The sequence below is a fragment of the Hyperolius riggenbachi genome, chromosome 1, assembly GCF_040937935.1.
Source record: "Hyperolius riggenbachi isolate aHypRig1 chromosome 1, aHypRig1.pri, whole genome shotgun sequence".
NCBI lineage: Eukaryota > Metazoa > Chordata > Amphibia > Anura > Hyperoliidae > Hyperolius > Hyperolius riggenbachi.
This window is the reverse complement of record NC_090646.1, coordinates 419,713,195-419,730,595: the sequence shown is the minus strand read 5'-3', so window position 1 is coordinate 419,730,595 and position 17,401 is coordinate 419,713,195. Positions and strand designations below refer to the sequence as shown.

The 17,401-nt window shown below is 42.0% G+C and overlaps 1 protein-coding gene across 1 annotated transcript in view; it reads left to right on the top strand.

Annotated features, from left to right (window-relative positions):
- TRPM6 (transient receptor potential cation channel subfamily M member 6) overlaps positions 1–17,401 on the top strand; it is a 194,711-nt gene that overhangs the window by 66,995 nt on the left and 110,315 nt on the right. Inside the window, exons 20-22 of the mRNA XM_068242291.1 lie at positions 174–348; positions 1,917–2,031; positions 7,017–7,216. Of these exons, the coding sequence (XP_068098392.1) occupies positions 174–348; positions 1,917–2,031; positions 7,017–7,216 (490 nt within the window). The remainder of the gene's footprint in view (positions 1–173; positions 349–1,916; positions 2,032–7,016; positions 7,217–17,401) is intronic.

Below are 17,401 nucleotides of genomic sequence, written 5' to 3'. Positions count from 1 at the left end.
AATATATGTGGCATGTCCATAACATTTTAGTGATATACTGAAAGTGGTCACTGGTTTTACAAATCATGAACTTTTTTTTTGATCCATGTAATTAGAATGAACATTACTTTAATGTAATTGTATAGTCAACATTATCTGTCCTAATAACTTTTATCTTTATCTTTCATTTTTAGACATCAAAAATGTTTTTCATTGTGATTATTATGGCCATTGTACTACTTTCCTTTGGTGTGGCAAGGAAAGCAATTCTTTCCCCAACAGAGCCTCCTTCTTGGATGCTGGCTCGGGATATTGTGTTTGAACCATACTGGATGATATTTGGTGAAGTCTATGCTCCAACCATAGATGGTATGATATATATACTAGTTTATTGTAGTGTGCAATATACATAGTTTTTTCTACTTCTTTTCAGCAATCCGAGTTACAGTACTAGCAAAGAGTATTTTTTAACAAACATTGCAACAAAATGAATGCTAAATGAATGTGTGTGTATATATATATATATATATATATATATATATATATATATATATATATATATATATATATATATATATTCAGTAGAGTAACCACTAAGGGACCTTCAGGCTCTGTTGGATGCCACATTACTCATACCTACTGAGTTTATGCTGCTCCTTTCAGGGCGAATCTTTTGGAGGATTACCGTAGAGAATATTTCTAGTGCATATATTTTAATGAATGCTCTGATTTAGCTAAAAACACATGACTGCTTTCCAAGTTGCTGGAAGGGTTAATACTGGGAACACACTTGAATTGGTGATTTTGTGGGCAATTCCAGGGGTTTGCATTGCTCTGCATTCATCCTGCTTTTGCGATCATGTTTTTACTCCTACGATTTGCCACGATCATTTGCTATTTTCAGATTAAGGGGCTATGTTTGAAATTTAGAAGTAAGTGCAGCGTGCGGAAAAATAAAAATGATTTGCGATTTGCAAAAAAAGCTAAAGCAAAACTCAAATGAGCGCTAACAATGTGCGATTTCCAAGCAGGCCATTGTTGGCTCTTCGGAACTGTGGATTTTGCTTTGTGCAGCAAAATCTGCATGATTCTAGCGTGTGTTCCCTGCCATAAACATTTCATGCTCATTTAGCTGCTTATTGATAAGCTTGCTGGTGTGGGCCAATAATATCAGATGTTGAAGTGTACTAAGCTGTGTAAACAGTGCAGAAACACTTCTGCTGTATTCTGTAGGAAAGCATAGAATTTTCTCTCCTTTATTTGCTCAGTAATTACTTAATTGCAAGTCAATCTGGTAATTTTTCCTGCAGCCTGCAATGTTGTCAATTAGCTCCAGTGAAATTTCAGAACAGTCTTATATTGTTTCATTTAGAATTTTTTTCACTGTGTTTAAAAGGGAACTGAAGAGTGAGGTATATGGAGGCTGTCATGTTTATTTCCTTTTAAGCAATACCAGTTGCCTGGCAGCCCTGCTGATCCTATGACTCTAATATTATTAACCATAGCCCCTGAACAAGCATTCAGCAGATCAGGTGTTTCAGTGGTTCAGACTTTAAAGTCAGATCTGACAAGACTAGCTGCATGCTTGTTTCTGGTTTTATTCAGATACTACTGCAGAGAAATAGACCAGCAGGGATGCCAGGCAACTGGTATTGATTAAAAGGAAATAAACATGGCAGCCTCCATATAGCTCTCTCTTCAGTTCCCCTTTAATGTTTTGGAGCAAAAATGTATTTCACTTTATGCTCCAGACATTTTTTTCGCCATAAAATGGCATATATCATTTTAGATCATTTTGATGTCAATTAGTTTAGCCTATTATCATGTAACGTCAATTAGTCTAGCCCATTTTGATGTAAATTCTCATGTATGTTAGGTAATCAAGCCTGTCATAATGTGGTTTGTCTTAAACACATTTTTTAACTGTTTTATTTAAGTTTGTGAAACAGATCCAGACTGTCCACCTGGGTCATTCCTTACGCCATTCCTTGAAGCGGTCTACCTCTTTGTGCAGTACATCATCATGGTCAACCTGCTCATTTCCATTTTTTTGTAAGTACGGAGGAAGTGTATTTGAATATGTCAGGAAAATACTTGGTGAACTATTGAATTGTCCCACACTGTCCAGCATGAACTACTTCATTATGGTCCTCTCACACTATGGCCATTGTGTTGCGTTGCAATGTACAATATCATCACATCACAATACGAAGTAATAATATTCCTATAGGACTATTACATTGATTGTGGAGCAGCATATTTTGTAGGGGTAATGCAGAGCATTTAGTACATTTACAGGGCAACATGCTTGTTTAGAGTAGCAGTGAGGCGCACTTTCATTATAATGTATACCTCACTGTATGGTTGTACTGCTAAGGCGGGATGCGACTTTTCGGCTCCGTTGCATTACAATCTCAACGAAATGTGTACAATGATGTGTACAGTGTGATAGGAGCCATAGGCCCCGTTTACACTTAATCAGTTGGTATGCGTTAGTGCGTGTTGGTATGCATTTTTCCATAGCAGTGCATTGGGAAGAAGATATCAGTTAAAACGTTAAGTGTGAAAGGTGCCATAGGAAAACATGGGCATTACTTTGAAAATCAGTTTTCTTTCAGTTTTAACTGAAAGCAACTGATTAAGTGTAAAAGGGGCCTTAGATACTAAATATTCTACACCTGAACGTCTTATTACGTTCTTGGCTCAAGTCACCTAGCTGTAAATTCTTATTAGGGGCCTGTTAAAAAAAAAAAAGATATTTGTGAAACAATCATTCTTTATAATTTCCACTTGTATTTATTACAATGGTTATTCTAATGTGTGGGCAGTATTTTATAGGGTTTTTAAGTAATGTAGAGATCTTTTCAAGCAAACTGGACATAATTACCAAAAAATAAAACATTTGATGTTATGATACACCGAAAGACCACCCTCCATGCAAGGCAACATAAAGTCAGTGTTATTTTCTGTTTTAAAATAATGAACAAATTAATATGTTGACCATATGTAAATTGAAATTAAGTACTTCTAGCAACATATGGATGAGATGACAAATAGCAATACTTTTACATTTTATGCATATTGTTGTATTATTCATAAGACAGTACAGTAAATAGTTTTTTGTTTTTTTTAATCACTAATCATTATTTTGATGATAAATTATATCTCCACCTGTATAAAAAGGTCCCTTATTGTACCGGAGATGATAAAAGTATACGCATTCTTACTTACCTGGGACTTCCTCCAGACCCCTGTAGGCCTCCCTCGCCGTCCTCCCGAGCTGCTTCCTTCTTCCGTAGTCAGCTGCAAGAGATGCTGACTACTGCGTATACGTGGCCTTGGGTGTGTGCGTCCTTGGTTGTGCTCCTGTGGCCTGGAGCATTCTGCATCTGTGCAGTTACAATCTTAGCAAACGAGCAGAATGCTCCAGGCCATGGGAGCGTGATTGTAGGGAGCGGGGCTGGGACCGCACATGTGCAGTGGAGCACAACTGACTGCAACTACAGAAGACTGCAGGAGAACAGAGTGGCCTAGGAGGACAGCGAGGGAGCCCACGGCCTACAGGGAGGAAACCCCAGGTAAGTATACATGCTTATACGTCTATCGTCTCAGGTAAACTTGAAGTGTATTTAAAGATACTTAAAATGAGGCCTTGTTCTATAATGCAAAGTACTTGCATTATTTATTTTATTCTATGTTTTTAAATATAGGCATGTCAACCCCAGTATGTAAAGTATAAACTGCTACTCTGTTTGCACTGATGTTAAATGAGCTGCAATCTATACTGATTGACTGAACAGTGTTATTTATTATTTATTTATTTAAAGTGACCCTCCAGACTAAAAATCGACTCAGCAGCACTGAAAAGGCCTGGTGTTTCTTTAACAGTTTCACAGCATCAGAACTTTGTTTCTCTTATACAAGCCTCATTTTTAGCTGCACAGAAGAAAACTGCCCAGGCATTTTTCCCCTGATGCTGTGCAAAGCATGATGGGATTTCTGATGTTGTTATATATTACCTATCTATTCTAATTACCATAACTAATGTAACTTAATGACAGTATGTTTGTTTAGGCTGAAGTTCCCCTTTAAAGAATTTTTATAGCGCCAACATATTACTCAGAGCTGTACAGAGTTTAATGTGCCATTTAATGTATCAGCTCAATGCTGTAACACTGCAAGAACTACATTATCAGGAAACCTGTCTGAAAAATCATCTGTTCCTTAGGCAATCTTTTTTTTTTTTATAGATTGGTTGCTCCACAATTGCATTGTTTTTATGAATTTGCCTTGGGCAGGGTTCACCTGTGTTAAAATTTGTGCGTGAATGTGCAAAAAGGCATTTGTCGCACATCTAATGAAAGTAAAAAGAGATTCATACTTTTGCTAAAATTTGCAGAAATGCGTTCTTGTTTTCACACGCATCAAAAAAAATACATCTTGTAGTATAAATTCACACATCCCATGCAAATTCACATTGACTTTCATTAGGTGCGATAAAAAAAAAAAGTGCAAAAATTTGCATAAAAACACAAATTTGAAACACACCGTTTAGTCTTTCTTTGCAGTCTACAGATTATGATGATGCTGAGCCAAGTATAGCGGCAGCCCCTCTCCTCAGGGCCTGCTGTGGTAGCCCTCAGGCTAAAACAGGATTTCTAGCTTCAGAAATTTCATTTCAAACAAGAAAGAAGACATCTGACCACATTGCTTGTTCAGTATAGAATGCTACAATTAGGGGTGTGGTGGGGGACACACTACAACAGGATTGTGCCATGGAGACAAACACTTGTTTAGACTGTCCATTTCATGGGACATGTCGTAATAACATTGCCTGAGGTAAAAATCATGTAGGTCGAACTTTGCATTTGAGAATGGGCAAATTGTTACCTTTCAGAGCAGATCCTGGGTTTAACATAGGATCCATGAGCATGTCTGTTTTTCCGTTGTGGTCTGTTCTGTGAAACTAACACTGGGCTCTATTGGGGTTACGGAGCTGGAAGTAGAGAGAGATTCTCTCCCAGCATGCAGAGAGGCGGGGGAGCAGCAGTGGGCGCAGGAGAGAGCTGCCATATGACAGCTGGGGAAAGTCTGCAGGAACGCCCCTAGTGGTCGTTTTGAGCAGGGAATCTCTCCTCCCATTACTCTCCGAAATAGCAACAATCATTATCGCTAATTTGGGGGGCTATAGCACGGTGGTGGGGACTGGGGAGAGGGGCATAGAGCGGTGGGGGGGGGGGGGGGGGTCACAGAGGCATGTCATGAGGCAGAGAACATGCCTCTGTGTCCCATCTGCCCCCCCTCGCACCACCTCGGGTTCTCTTTAATTCAGGATATTAAAAAGCAATGAAAATAGCCACAATGCCAGGTCTGGTCAAATAATATAATATTTCACATGACGTTTGGTTTAATCACTAAACTGAGATCAGTGCAGTTATCCTGGACAAGTTATTCAAGCTGTAACTGAGCATAACTGTATTCCATACAATCGTTTCTTTACAATTAACAGATATTTGTGTTAAAAATAAATAAATAAAAATACTCATGTATCTCACATATACATACACTTGACACACACATACAGACATATATATGAAATATATATCAATGGGGTTGATGTACATAATTGCTGTAATATTGCTGTGTGCAGACAGCGCACAGCAATATTACCGTTACTGTCGCTAGCATGTTACGGCAAGTTATGCTATTAGCGCAATCACTGTACTTGAATACTGTGAGCATTGCTACGGTAATGCACATTAGTAACACTTTTACCGTAGCAACACTCACATAACTTGAGTACCATGGGGCCCCCAAATCGCTTTAACCTACTGGTGGTAGTAACGGTACTATTGCTGTGTGCTGTCCGCGGTAATGTTGCCGTGCACAGTTATATGCATCAACCCCATCCTACCTAATAAAACCCCTGTGTCTCTGCGTCCCATGTCTGTGTGTGTCCCTGCTTTGCGCTACTGCGCATGTGCCGCAGGGACAGCCGTTGTTCGGACGGGAGCAGTACAGACAGGAGGGTGGCCAGGCGGGCGGACAGACGGGTGTGCTTGCGTGTGGGCTGACAGGTGGCGGCGGTGATGGACCTAGAGCCCGTTATTAAACGGGCTAAGGTCCCTAGTTGTTACATAAACCCTTTTGTAATTTAATGTTATTAAAAATGACCTTTGCATATCAGATTGCAGCTGGTATACTGTGCATGTACCTGTACTAATAAACATTTTAAACTAAGATTGTATAAAACAACATCATATGATTACCAGAATGCTCATCTCTCTGTGCAATTGGTTCAGGACATACCCAGAAGTACATTTTCAGGCATCTCATTGTCTCTAGATTTATTGCATGGAACCATTGATACAGGGAATAAGCGTGCACATATGAGCTGATTAACTCAATCCAGTTGTCACTTCCTGCCAGGAAGTTATTTTACTGCTCTACATGGCCATTTTTAAAGGCCAACCCGTTATATCTGTGCAATAAACCTTATTGTATTCTAAGCAAAGGCGGATTTTCACTTTAAAGGCACAATCCTGTTAGTTTAAAGTGGAAAGACATTCTTATCAAATGAGTTACAGTTCCAGTGTGATACTGTAGTGCAGCTGTGTTCGTTTTCCAATATGTGGAGGTGACAGGAGTATTTCCTGGATCCCGCAGTAAATTATGTCTTCTGCACAGTCTATCACCACAGCTCTTTATCAGTTGTAGAGAGGTGTGACTGGTTATATATCAGGACATCTGCAGGAAGCAGACACAGGGATCTGAGTGTCACTGTGATATATGAGCTTTCCCTACACAATCCCCAAGGGACCTGTAAGTGTAGTCACCTCTCCTCAATTCTTTCAGAATGGCAATACATAAGACCAGGTGCATGGTTACTAAATAATAGTCCTTGTCTCTATTAATACAGTAATTATTCTTCACTGAACATACTGAGTGAGGGTTTTAGTATTAGAAAGCATTATTTATAAACATGTTAAAGTGTTTTCTTTATCTACTTATACAGCGGTTTATGTCTTTTCATTTAGTAATGTGTACATAGAGATGAAATCTATTTCTCAAAAGCTCTGGAAATATAACCGCTACCGTTACATCATGACATACCATGAGAAGCCATGGCTGCCTCCTCCTCTGATCTTATTGAGCCATATCTATTTGCTTATTCACCGCTTGTGCTGCCATTGGTCTCAGGACGAGAGTGACCAGGACGAAGGCGTTTTTGGACTAAGTAAGTATTTCAGAATTTCTGGTATTTAGTTTCAATGAAAAATCCTTCAAAACATTTTTTTTAAAGTGGTAGATCAGTCTCATACACTACTCCACACTCCTGTTTCTTCAGCTGAAATAGACAAAGGGTAAGTGGCATTATACTCCCAAAACTAACATTTCAGTAAATACTCTTAGTTACATAAATGGACACCCTCTGCTGAATAGAAAGGAGGGGAGATAAGTAAGCTTCTACTGCTCTCTGCAGTGAAAATAAATTAATTTATACACAGGGAATACTTAGGAATGCTTTCATGTGTTCTTTTATGTAACAAGATTAGTTACTGAAAGTTTAGTTTTGGGAGTATAATCCCACAAATTTCTCTGCGGATTGCTAATCACAGTCATGATTGGAGACCTTACTGATTCATTTTCTGTCACCTGCGAATTTTAATGCTGCAGTGCGAAACCCAAAGTTAAGTGTGCAACAAAGGGTCAATAAATTAATACTGTTTTAACATGGGGAGCATCCTGCAAGAATGTTATCTTTTAAAATGCAGCAGTTGGGAGTGTATATATATATATATATATATATATATATATATATATATATATATATATATATATATATATATATATATCCGGGTGCTCTGAAAAGATTGTTCACAAACGTCCAATTTACAACTGATCTTAAATCTCGTGCATAGCGTATTCAGGTTGTACCTGCATTTAAATGAACCTGAACTGAATATACATTTAGAGATAGTTAATTGTACTGTATATGCAATGCTAATGGCAAATTGCACTTTCAACTTTAGGATTGAATCCTACAGCAGCCAGTGCAGTGTGGCAATGGCATATGCTCTGCTTCATTCAGCTGCAAAGCAAAATAAATAATAGCTGCTTGAACTTTATAGTCCTGTCCTGTTGTCAGAATAGCTGTGGCTGCATAGTACTGTCTCATTTCTAATGATATAATCACTTAAATAAAGTTGTGAAGAAATAAAAAAGGATTTCAGCGAGGGCATAACCGTAACCTTCCAGGCCCCTCAGCAAACACAACAATCATATATCCCTGCAGCACTTTGCTCTTTCCTTGGAGCTCAGGGGCCATGGGGGCCCACTCTTCCTCCCTTCCCCCTTGCAGAGCACAGCAGAGCTATATAAATATATTTACCTGCTCTCATTCCCTCGGGTCATCTCTTCCTCCCAGAAGTCACTCACTTCCCGGCTCCGATGCATCGGGAACCAGCTGGGGCAGCATAGAGCGAATCGCTCCTGTGAGGAAGAGAAGACCCGACATGATGAAAGCAGTATAACATATATTTACACAGCTCGACTGTGCTTTGCAAGGGGGCAAGAAGGAGGAACAGGCCCTGATAGCCTCTCCCCCTGGTGCGATCATGAGGGTCACAGGGGCTATTGTTACGTTTGGATCTTAGAAAAGTTACTAGTAGGACCAGTATACTGTTATGTTTGTTACATTTGGTAGCCACCTGTTGACTGTCCCACTGAGGTGAGAATGACCAAGAGTGCGGAGGCTAAGTGACCACGGGTCTTCACTAGCTCGCTCCACAAGGAACGTTGGACTTTGCTGCCTAGTGCCCACCAGGTCGCACTCAAGGGGAACTCTAACAGTGTTGGAGAGAATAGGCGACTCCACATTGAGGAGAAGAAGCGTAGTTGAGAGAAATTCAATGTCAGGGCAGGCGGCAATAATCATAACGAGAAACAGGCCGGGTCGGTCCAGGTGGCAAACAATCTTGAGTGATAAACAATCCGGGTCGGGGCGGGCGAAATCAGGAATGTAAAGACAGGCCAAGGGTCAAACTGAAGTAGCACAGATCGAGAGTAGTCAAAACAAGCCGGGTCAGGATCAGAGGTCAATCAGGATAGCAGGTGTAATGCTTAGCGACACACACCAAAGCTGACAGAGGAATCCACACTTGAGTTCAGCGCAAGCTGCCTTTTATAGTGCACATCTAACTAGCTCTGTGCGCATTTTTGAATGCTGCACATGCATGGTTTTGCACGCTAACCTATGCGCGTGCACAAACAATGTATTTTATGTATACATCCGTAAAACTTTACGCGAGGTTACCTCCGTGCGTCCCCATTCCCCTTATTGCGCATAAAGGTTGCGTGACTGTCGCGTGCGTGTGCTATAGTGCGCTGATGACCCGGCAGGAGCGAGGCAAGGTGAGTCTGACATACAATAAGTATCCCTGTTAATATTTTCAAGTCTCCGGTGTCAGTTCAAGTACACCAAGTTAAGCTGCATCTAGGTTGCTAAAAATTTAAATGGTGCATTTTTTTGATTACTTTAAAAAAGAAGATCCATTGCTGAATTAAAAGTGGGTCATTTTGATTTGGGGATATCAGATGGATAACATTTAGTTTAAAGATAAAGCTATCTCTAAACTATGTTTTCATGTTTTGTTTTGTTTTTTACATTTTTCCTTCAAGCCCAATGCCAGTTAAAATTCAGCATAATAATAATTCTAATAATGATAAATAAAAAAACATTTTAGTCTTGCTCAGCTTGGAAAAGTATTACGGTACAAAGTCTTTTGGGTTTTATTGTTTTCCAAGCAGAAGAGAGAGTTTGGCTTTAAAGAGAACCCGAGGTGGGTTTGAAGAATGTTATCTGCATACAGAGGCTGGATCTGCCTATACAGCCCAGCCTCTGTTGCTATCCCAAACCCACCTAAGGTCCCCCTGCACTCTGCAATCCCTCATAAATCACAGCCACGCTGCTGACAAACAGCTTGTCAGAGCTGGCTGTGTTTATCTCTATAGTGTCAGTCTGCTGCTCTCCCCGCCTCCTGCAGAACTCCGATCCCCGCCTGCATCCCTTCCCTCCCTGCTGATTGAAGGGAAGGGATGGGGCAGTGACCGGAGCTATGCAGGAGGCGGGGGAGCAGCCGAGACTGACACTACAGATGTAAACACAGCCTCACAGCACGGCTGTGATTTATGGGGGATTGCAGAGTGCAGGGGGACCTTAGGGGGGTTTGGGATAGCAACAGAGGCTGGGCTGTATAGGCAGATCCAGCCTCTCTATGCAGATAACCTTCTTTAAACACACCTCGGGTTCGCTTTAACAGGAACAATCTGAATGTGGATCCCCCTTTCAGAAAAAAAGGGGGGTGGTATTCTTCTCTTATGAGCAGCAAGTCAAAATACTATCCTAAACGCAAAGTTGTGGGAGAGCTCCTCAGCAGCTGCTCCTCATGCTTAAGTGTGCTTGTAAACTGGTTGCTGGGTGCCTGTTGTGTGAGCATTGTCTTCTACAAAGCGTTTTCATGCTTAGCTATTCTCTTTCTTATACTGCTGCTGCTCTATTAACTCAAATGACCCTACCGGTTGGTGGACAAGACATTATAGGTTAAACAGCCAGTGTAAAATATAGAGGCACCTAGTTCCCTGCTGTGTTTAATCACAGACTCTATATTACAGGGCTTTAAGGCTTGATTTTTCTGCAGCGAGCTACATAAAAACTGTATTTTCCATGTGATTAACACACTTGCCGCTCACAGTTCAGCTTTGTTTTCATCCTTTTAAATTGCCTAATTAAATCCAGCTCCTTGCTGACATTATTGTACAATGTGGATGTTCAGAGAATCACTGTTAATATACCACTGGGACTCACATTGTTGTTAAAATATTGAACAAAATTCTTCTTTCGAATATCTTTTTTATGGGGTTTCTTTGTACTCAAGACAGATCTCTATTGCCATCATGTGGCCAAGTTTCATAACTACAGGTCTGTAAATATGACTTTAGCATAGACTGCATATTAAAATTGAAGGATAAAGAATATTATTTACAGGGTGTAGATATGTCTTTAATCTGGCATTTGAAATGAGAATTATGTTGGTGGATATATTATATTATATTGACCTGATTTTAATAGCAGTTTAATAGCATTTTGTATACTGAAAGTTCAAGCAATTGTGCTCTCTGTCTCGGTCTGTCTGTCTCTCTCTCAAACCATATTTGTATTTTCTCATTTGCACCCACTTATGCACAGCTACACACTTTCTTAACCAACTATAAGAAGATATCAACTCCTCAAATCCTTGGCTCTGCTTTTCAGTCCTCTTTTGTCCATCCAGCACCTAATCTTACCAACATTCTTAACCATTTTCGTTGTAAAAGTCTGGCCCCTTAAGGACTAGAGACCTTTTTTCCCCCCAAAAGCCGAGCTATGATCACTGTGATTGGCTTACCGTGATCACAGGGTCAGAAGCCAATGAAATCGGCTCCTAACTGGCACACGGAGCTCTGCTGTCAGGCTGCAGCAACGCCAGAGCGGCGTTAATGGTGAGAGCGAGTGGTGTGAATGGCGAGAGCTAGCAGACCACGCGGCAAGAGTGATTGGAATCTAGACCCTGGAAGGAATTAACAGCTCCCAAACAGGGAGTAGATTTCTATCACTGCCGTCTGTAAGCGGTTAACAGAGTACATTTCCTATCCCACTGAATTGCACACAGTTTATAGGTTAATTAATTTGTCAATTTAGCACTCTTGATGCTAGTGCAATTTTTTTTTATTTGACTAATACATTAAGTATATGGCTTGGCGGTTTCTATATTTTTTCGTTTTTGTTAACATTTTTAATCTGTTCGCGCCTCACTTCCCCTTATGGACTGGAGCAGTTCTGATGTTTTAGCTATGCCCCTATTTAATCAGCAATAACTTTCACTTCTTATGACACCTCAGTAATCTATAGAGTTTTTTTTTGAGAAAATAGACTTTTTCTAGGTGCATTTTTTTCTAAGGAATTATTTTATTTTGTATGCATTTTAACCACTTCCCGACCGCCTAACGCACAGCGGCGGCCGGGAAGTGTACCCTGCAAGGACCGGCTCACCCACAGAGGCGGCGGTCCTTGTAAGGGCATGAGCGGAGCTCCTAACGCCGCTCACCCGCCGCAACATCCCGCCGGCTATACGGATGCGCCGGCGGGATGTTAAACCGACGATCGCCGCATACAAAGTGTATAATACACTTTGTAATGTTTACAAAGTGTATTATACAGGCTGCCTCCTGCCCTGGTGGTCCCAGTGTCCGAGGGACCACCAGGGCAGGCTGCAGCCACCCTAGTCTGCACCAAGCACACTGATTTCCCCCCCCCCCTGCCCCCTGATCGCCCACAGCACCCCTCAGACCCCCCCTGCCCACCCCCAGACCCATGTTTACACCCAATCACCCCCCTAATCACCCATCAATCACTCCCTGTCACTATCTGTCAACGCTATTTTTTTTTATCCCCCCCTGCCCCCTGCTCCCTCCTGATCACCCCCCCACCCCTCAGATTCTCCCCAGACCCCCCCCCCCCCATGTACTGTATGCATCTATCCCCCCTGATCACCTGTCAATCACCTGTCAATCACCTGTCAATCACCCCCTGTCACTGCCACCCATCAATCAGCCCCTAACCTGCCCCTTGCGGGCAATCTGATCACCCACCCACACCAATAGATCGCCCGCAGATCCGACATCAGATCACCACCCAAACGCAGTGTTTACATCTATTCTCTCCTCTAAACACCCACTAATTACCCATCAATCACCCCCTATCACCACCTGTCACTGTTACCCATCAGATCAGACCCTAATCTGCCCCTTGCGGGCACCCAATCACCCGCCTACACGCTCAGATTGCCCTCAGACCCCCCCTTATCAATTCGCCAGGGCATTATTTACATCTGTCCTTCCCTGTAATAACCCACTGATCACCTGTCAATCACCTGTCAATCACACATCAATCACCCCCTGTCACTGCCACCCATCAATCACCCCCTGTCACTGCCACCCATCAATCAGCCCCTAACCTGCCCCTTGCGGGCAATCTGATCACCCACCCACACCAATAGATCACCCGCAGATCCGACATCAGATCACCTCCCAAGTGCAGTGTTTACATCTGTTCTCTCCTCCAAACACCCACTAATTACCTATCAATCACCCCCTGTCACTGCTACCCATCAGATTAGACCCCTATCTGCCCCTAGGGCACTCAATCACCCGCCCATACCCTCAGAATGCCCTCAGACCCCAGCCCTGATCACCTCGCCAGTGCATTGCTTGCATCTATTCCCCCCTCTAATCACACCTTGAGATACCCATCAATCACCTCCTGTCACCCCCTAGCACACCTACCCATCAGATCAGGCCCTAATTTGCCCCGTGTGGGCTCCTGATCACTCGGCCAAACCCTCAGATCCCCCTCAGACCCCCTTCCGATCACCTCCCCAGTGCATTCATTGCATCTATTTTCCCCTCATACCACCCCCTGAGACACCCATCAATCACCTCCTGTCACCCCCTAGCACTCCTATCCATCAGATCAGGCCCAATACAACCTGTCATCTAAAAGGCCACCCTGCTTATGACCGGTTCCACAAAATTCGCCCCCTCATAGACCACCTGTCATCAAAATTTTCAGATGCTTATACCCCTGAACAGTAATTTTGAGACATTTGGTTTCCAGACTACTCACGGTTTTGGGCCCGTAAAATGCCAGGGCGGTATAGGAACCCCACAAGTGACCCCATTTTAGAAAAAAAGACACCCCAAGGTATTCTGTTAGGTGTATGACGAGTTCATAGAAGATTTTATTTTTTGTCAAAAGTTAGCGGAAATTGATTTTTATTGTTTTTTTTCACAAAGTGTCATTTTTCACTAACTTGTGACAAAAAATAAAATCGTCTATGAACTCACCATACTCCTAACGGAATACCTTGGGGTGTCTTCTTTCTAAAATGGGGTCACTTGTGGGGTTCCTATACTGCCCTGGCATTTTAGGGGCCCTAAACCGTGAGGAGTAGTCTACAAAACAAATGCCTCGAAATGACCTGTGAATAGGACGTTGGGCCCCTTAGCGCACCTAGGCTGCAAAAAAGTGTCACACATGTGGTATCGCCGTACTCAGGACAAGTATTATAATGTGTTTTGGGGTGTATTTTTACACATACCCATGCTGGGTGGGAGAAATATCTCTGTAAATGGACAATTGTGTGTAAAAAAAAATCAAAAGATTGTCATTTACAGAGATATTTCTCCCACCCATCATGGGTATGTGTAAAAATACACCCCAAAACACATTATACTACTTCTCCTGAGTACGGCGATACCACATGTGTGGCACTTTTTTGCACCCTAACTGTGCTAAGGGGCCCAAAGTCGAATGAGTACCTTTACGATTTCACAGGTCATTTTGCGGCATTTGATTTCCAGACTACTCCTCATGGTTTAGGGCCCCTAAAATTCCAGGGCAGTATAGGAACCCCACAAATGACCCCATTTTAGAAAGAAGACACCCCAAGGTATTCTGTTAGGACTATGGTGAGTTCATAGAAGATTTTATTTTTTGTCACAAGTTAGCGGAAAGTGACACTTTGTGAAAAAAAAATACCAAATCAATTTCCGCTAACTTGTGACAAAAAATAAAATCTTCTATGAACTCACCATACTCCTAACGGAATACCTTGGGGTGTCTTCTTTCTAAAATGGGGTCATTTTCAGGGTTCCTATACTGCCCTGGCATTTTAGGGGCCCTAAACCGTGAGGAGTAGTCTGGAAATCAAATTCCGCAAAATGACCTGTGAAATCCTAAAGGTACTCATTGGACTTTGGGCCCCTTAGCACAGTTAGGGTGCAAAAAAGTGCCACACATGTGGTATCGCCGTACTCGGGAGAAGTAGTACAATGTGTTTTGGGGTGTATTTTTACACATACCCATGCTGGGTGGGAGAAATCTCTCTGTAAATGGACAATTGTGTGTAAAAACAATCAAAAAATTGTCATTTACAGAGATATTTCTCCCACCCAGCATGGGTATGTGTAAAAATACACCTCAAAACACATTGTACTACGTCTCCTGAGTACGGCAATACCACATGTGTGGCACTTTTTTGCAGCCTAACTGCGCTAAGGGGTCCAAAGTCCAATGAGCACCTTTAGGCTTTACAGGGGTGCTTACAATTAGGCACCCCCCAAAATGCCAGGACAGTAAACACACCCCACAAATGACCCCATTTTGGAAAGTAGACACTTCAAGGTATTAAGAGAGGGGCATGGTGAGTCCGTGGCTGATTTTATTTTATTTTTTTGTCGCAAGTTAGAAGAAATGGAAACCTTTTTTTTTGTCACAAAGTGTCATTTTCCGCTTACTTGTGACAAAAAATAATATCTTCTATGAACTCACTATGCCTCTCAGTGAATACTTTGGGATGTCTTCTTTCCAAAATGGGGTCATTTGGGGGGTATTTATACTATCCTGGAATTCTAGCCACTCATGAAACATGACAGGGGGTAAGAAAAGTCATAGATGCTTGAAAATGGGAAAATTCACTTTTTGCACCATAGTTTTACCCAAACCAATAAATATACACTGAATGGGTTTTTTTTTTATCAAAAACATGTTTGTCCACATTTTTCGCGCTGCATGTATACAGAAATTTTACTTTATTTGAAAAATGTCAGCACAGAAAGTTAAAAAAATCATTTTTTTGCCAAAATTCATGTCTCTTTTGATGAATATAATAAAAAGTAAAAATCGCAGCTAGAGATGAGCGTAATGGAGTAATTACGATTTCGCGAAATTTCGCGTAATTAGTGTAATTACGTTTATGGCCGTAAGTACATAATCGTAATGAAGAAGGATTTCGCGAAATTTCGCGTAAGCGTAATTTTTCGCGGAATTTTCGCATTGCACCGGCTATTACGAAATGAATGCGTATGGTCATGCTCCCGAAGCGGAAAAGTTGACGCATGTATCAATGTTAGGTAGCCGCCGACTTTAAGGGTTAATAGCAAAGCCCCCTTAAATGCTAAGAGCCTCAAATTTGGAGAATATATTAAAGAGATCAGGAGGAATAAGAGGAAAATTTTTTTTTCAAAAAGACCTTATAGTTTTTGAGAAAATCGATGTTAAAGTTTCAAAGGAAAAATGTAAACATTTAAAAACCCGCCGACTTTAACGGTTAATAGCAAAGCCTGCTTAAAGTTTAGGAACACCAAATTCCCAGGGTATATTAAGGGGAACAGTGGGAATAAGAGGAAAATTTTTTTTTTCAAAAAGACCTTATAGTTTTTGAGAAAATCGATTTTTAAGTTTCAAGGGCGAAAATGTCTTTTAAATGCAGAAAATGTCAGTTTTTTTTTGCACAGGTAACAATAGTGTATTATTTTCATAGATTCCCCCAAGTGGGAAGAGTTTTACTTACTTCGTTCTGAGTGTGGGAAATATTAAAAAAAAACGACGTGGGGTCCCCCCTCCCAGACCTCTTTAACCCCTTGTCCCCCATGCAGGCTGGGATAGCCACAATGCGGAGCACCGGCCGCGTGGGGCTCCGCACCCTGACTATACCAGCCCGCATGGTCCATGGATTGGGGGGTCTCGGAAGGGGAGGGGCAGCCAAGCTTTCCCCTCCCCCTCCGAGCCCTTGTCCAATCCAAGGACAAGGGGCTCTTCTCCACCTCCGATGGGCGGTGGAGGTGGAGGCCGCGATTTCCTGGGGGGGAGGTTCATGGTGGAATCTGGGAGTCCCCTTTAAAAAGGGGTCCCCCAGATGCCCACCCCCCCTCCCAGGAGAAATGAGTGTAGAGGTACTTGTACCCCTTACCCATTTCCTTTAAGAGTTAAAAGTAAATAAACACACAAACACTTAGAAAAAGTATTTTAATTGAACAAAAAAGATAACCACGAAAAAAGTCCTTTAATATTCTTAATTAACCATTAATACTTACCTGTCCCTTTAAATAAATGATCCCTCGAAATAGCCTCGGAAATGTTCTATCAGTTACAATGTAACAAAGTTATTACAATGTAACAACTTTGTTACATTGTAACTACGCCGCACCCGACGTCACTCGCCGCCGCCGCATACACGTCTGCGCTGCACACATTCCCGACAGAGCTCTGAGCTATATAGCTCAGAGCTCTGAGAAGCATCTTTGTATTTTGGCTCCAAGGAGCCCCATTGGTCCTTAGCAGACCAATGGGGTTCCTTCAAATCAAAAGGAACCCCATTGGTCTGCTAAGGACCAATGGGGCTCCTTGGAGCCCAAATACAAAGATGTTTCTCAGAGCTCTGAGCTATATAGCTCAGAGCTCTGTCGGGTCCGTGCAGGACGCTAAGTCCCCGCAGCTCCCGCTGTCCACCCCGCCCACATCTGTCACCCACATGTCACCCAC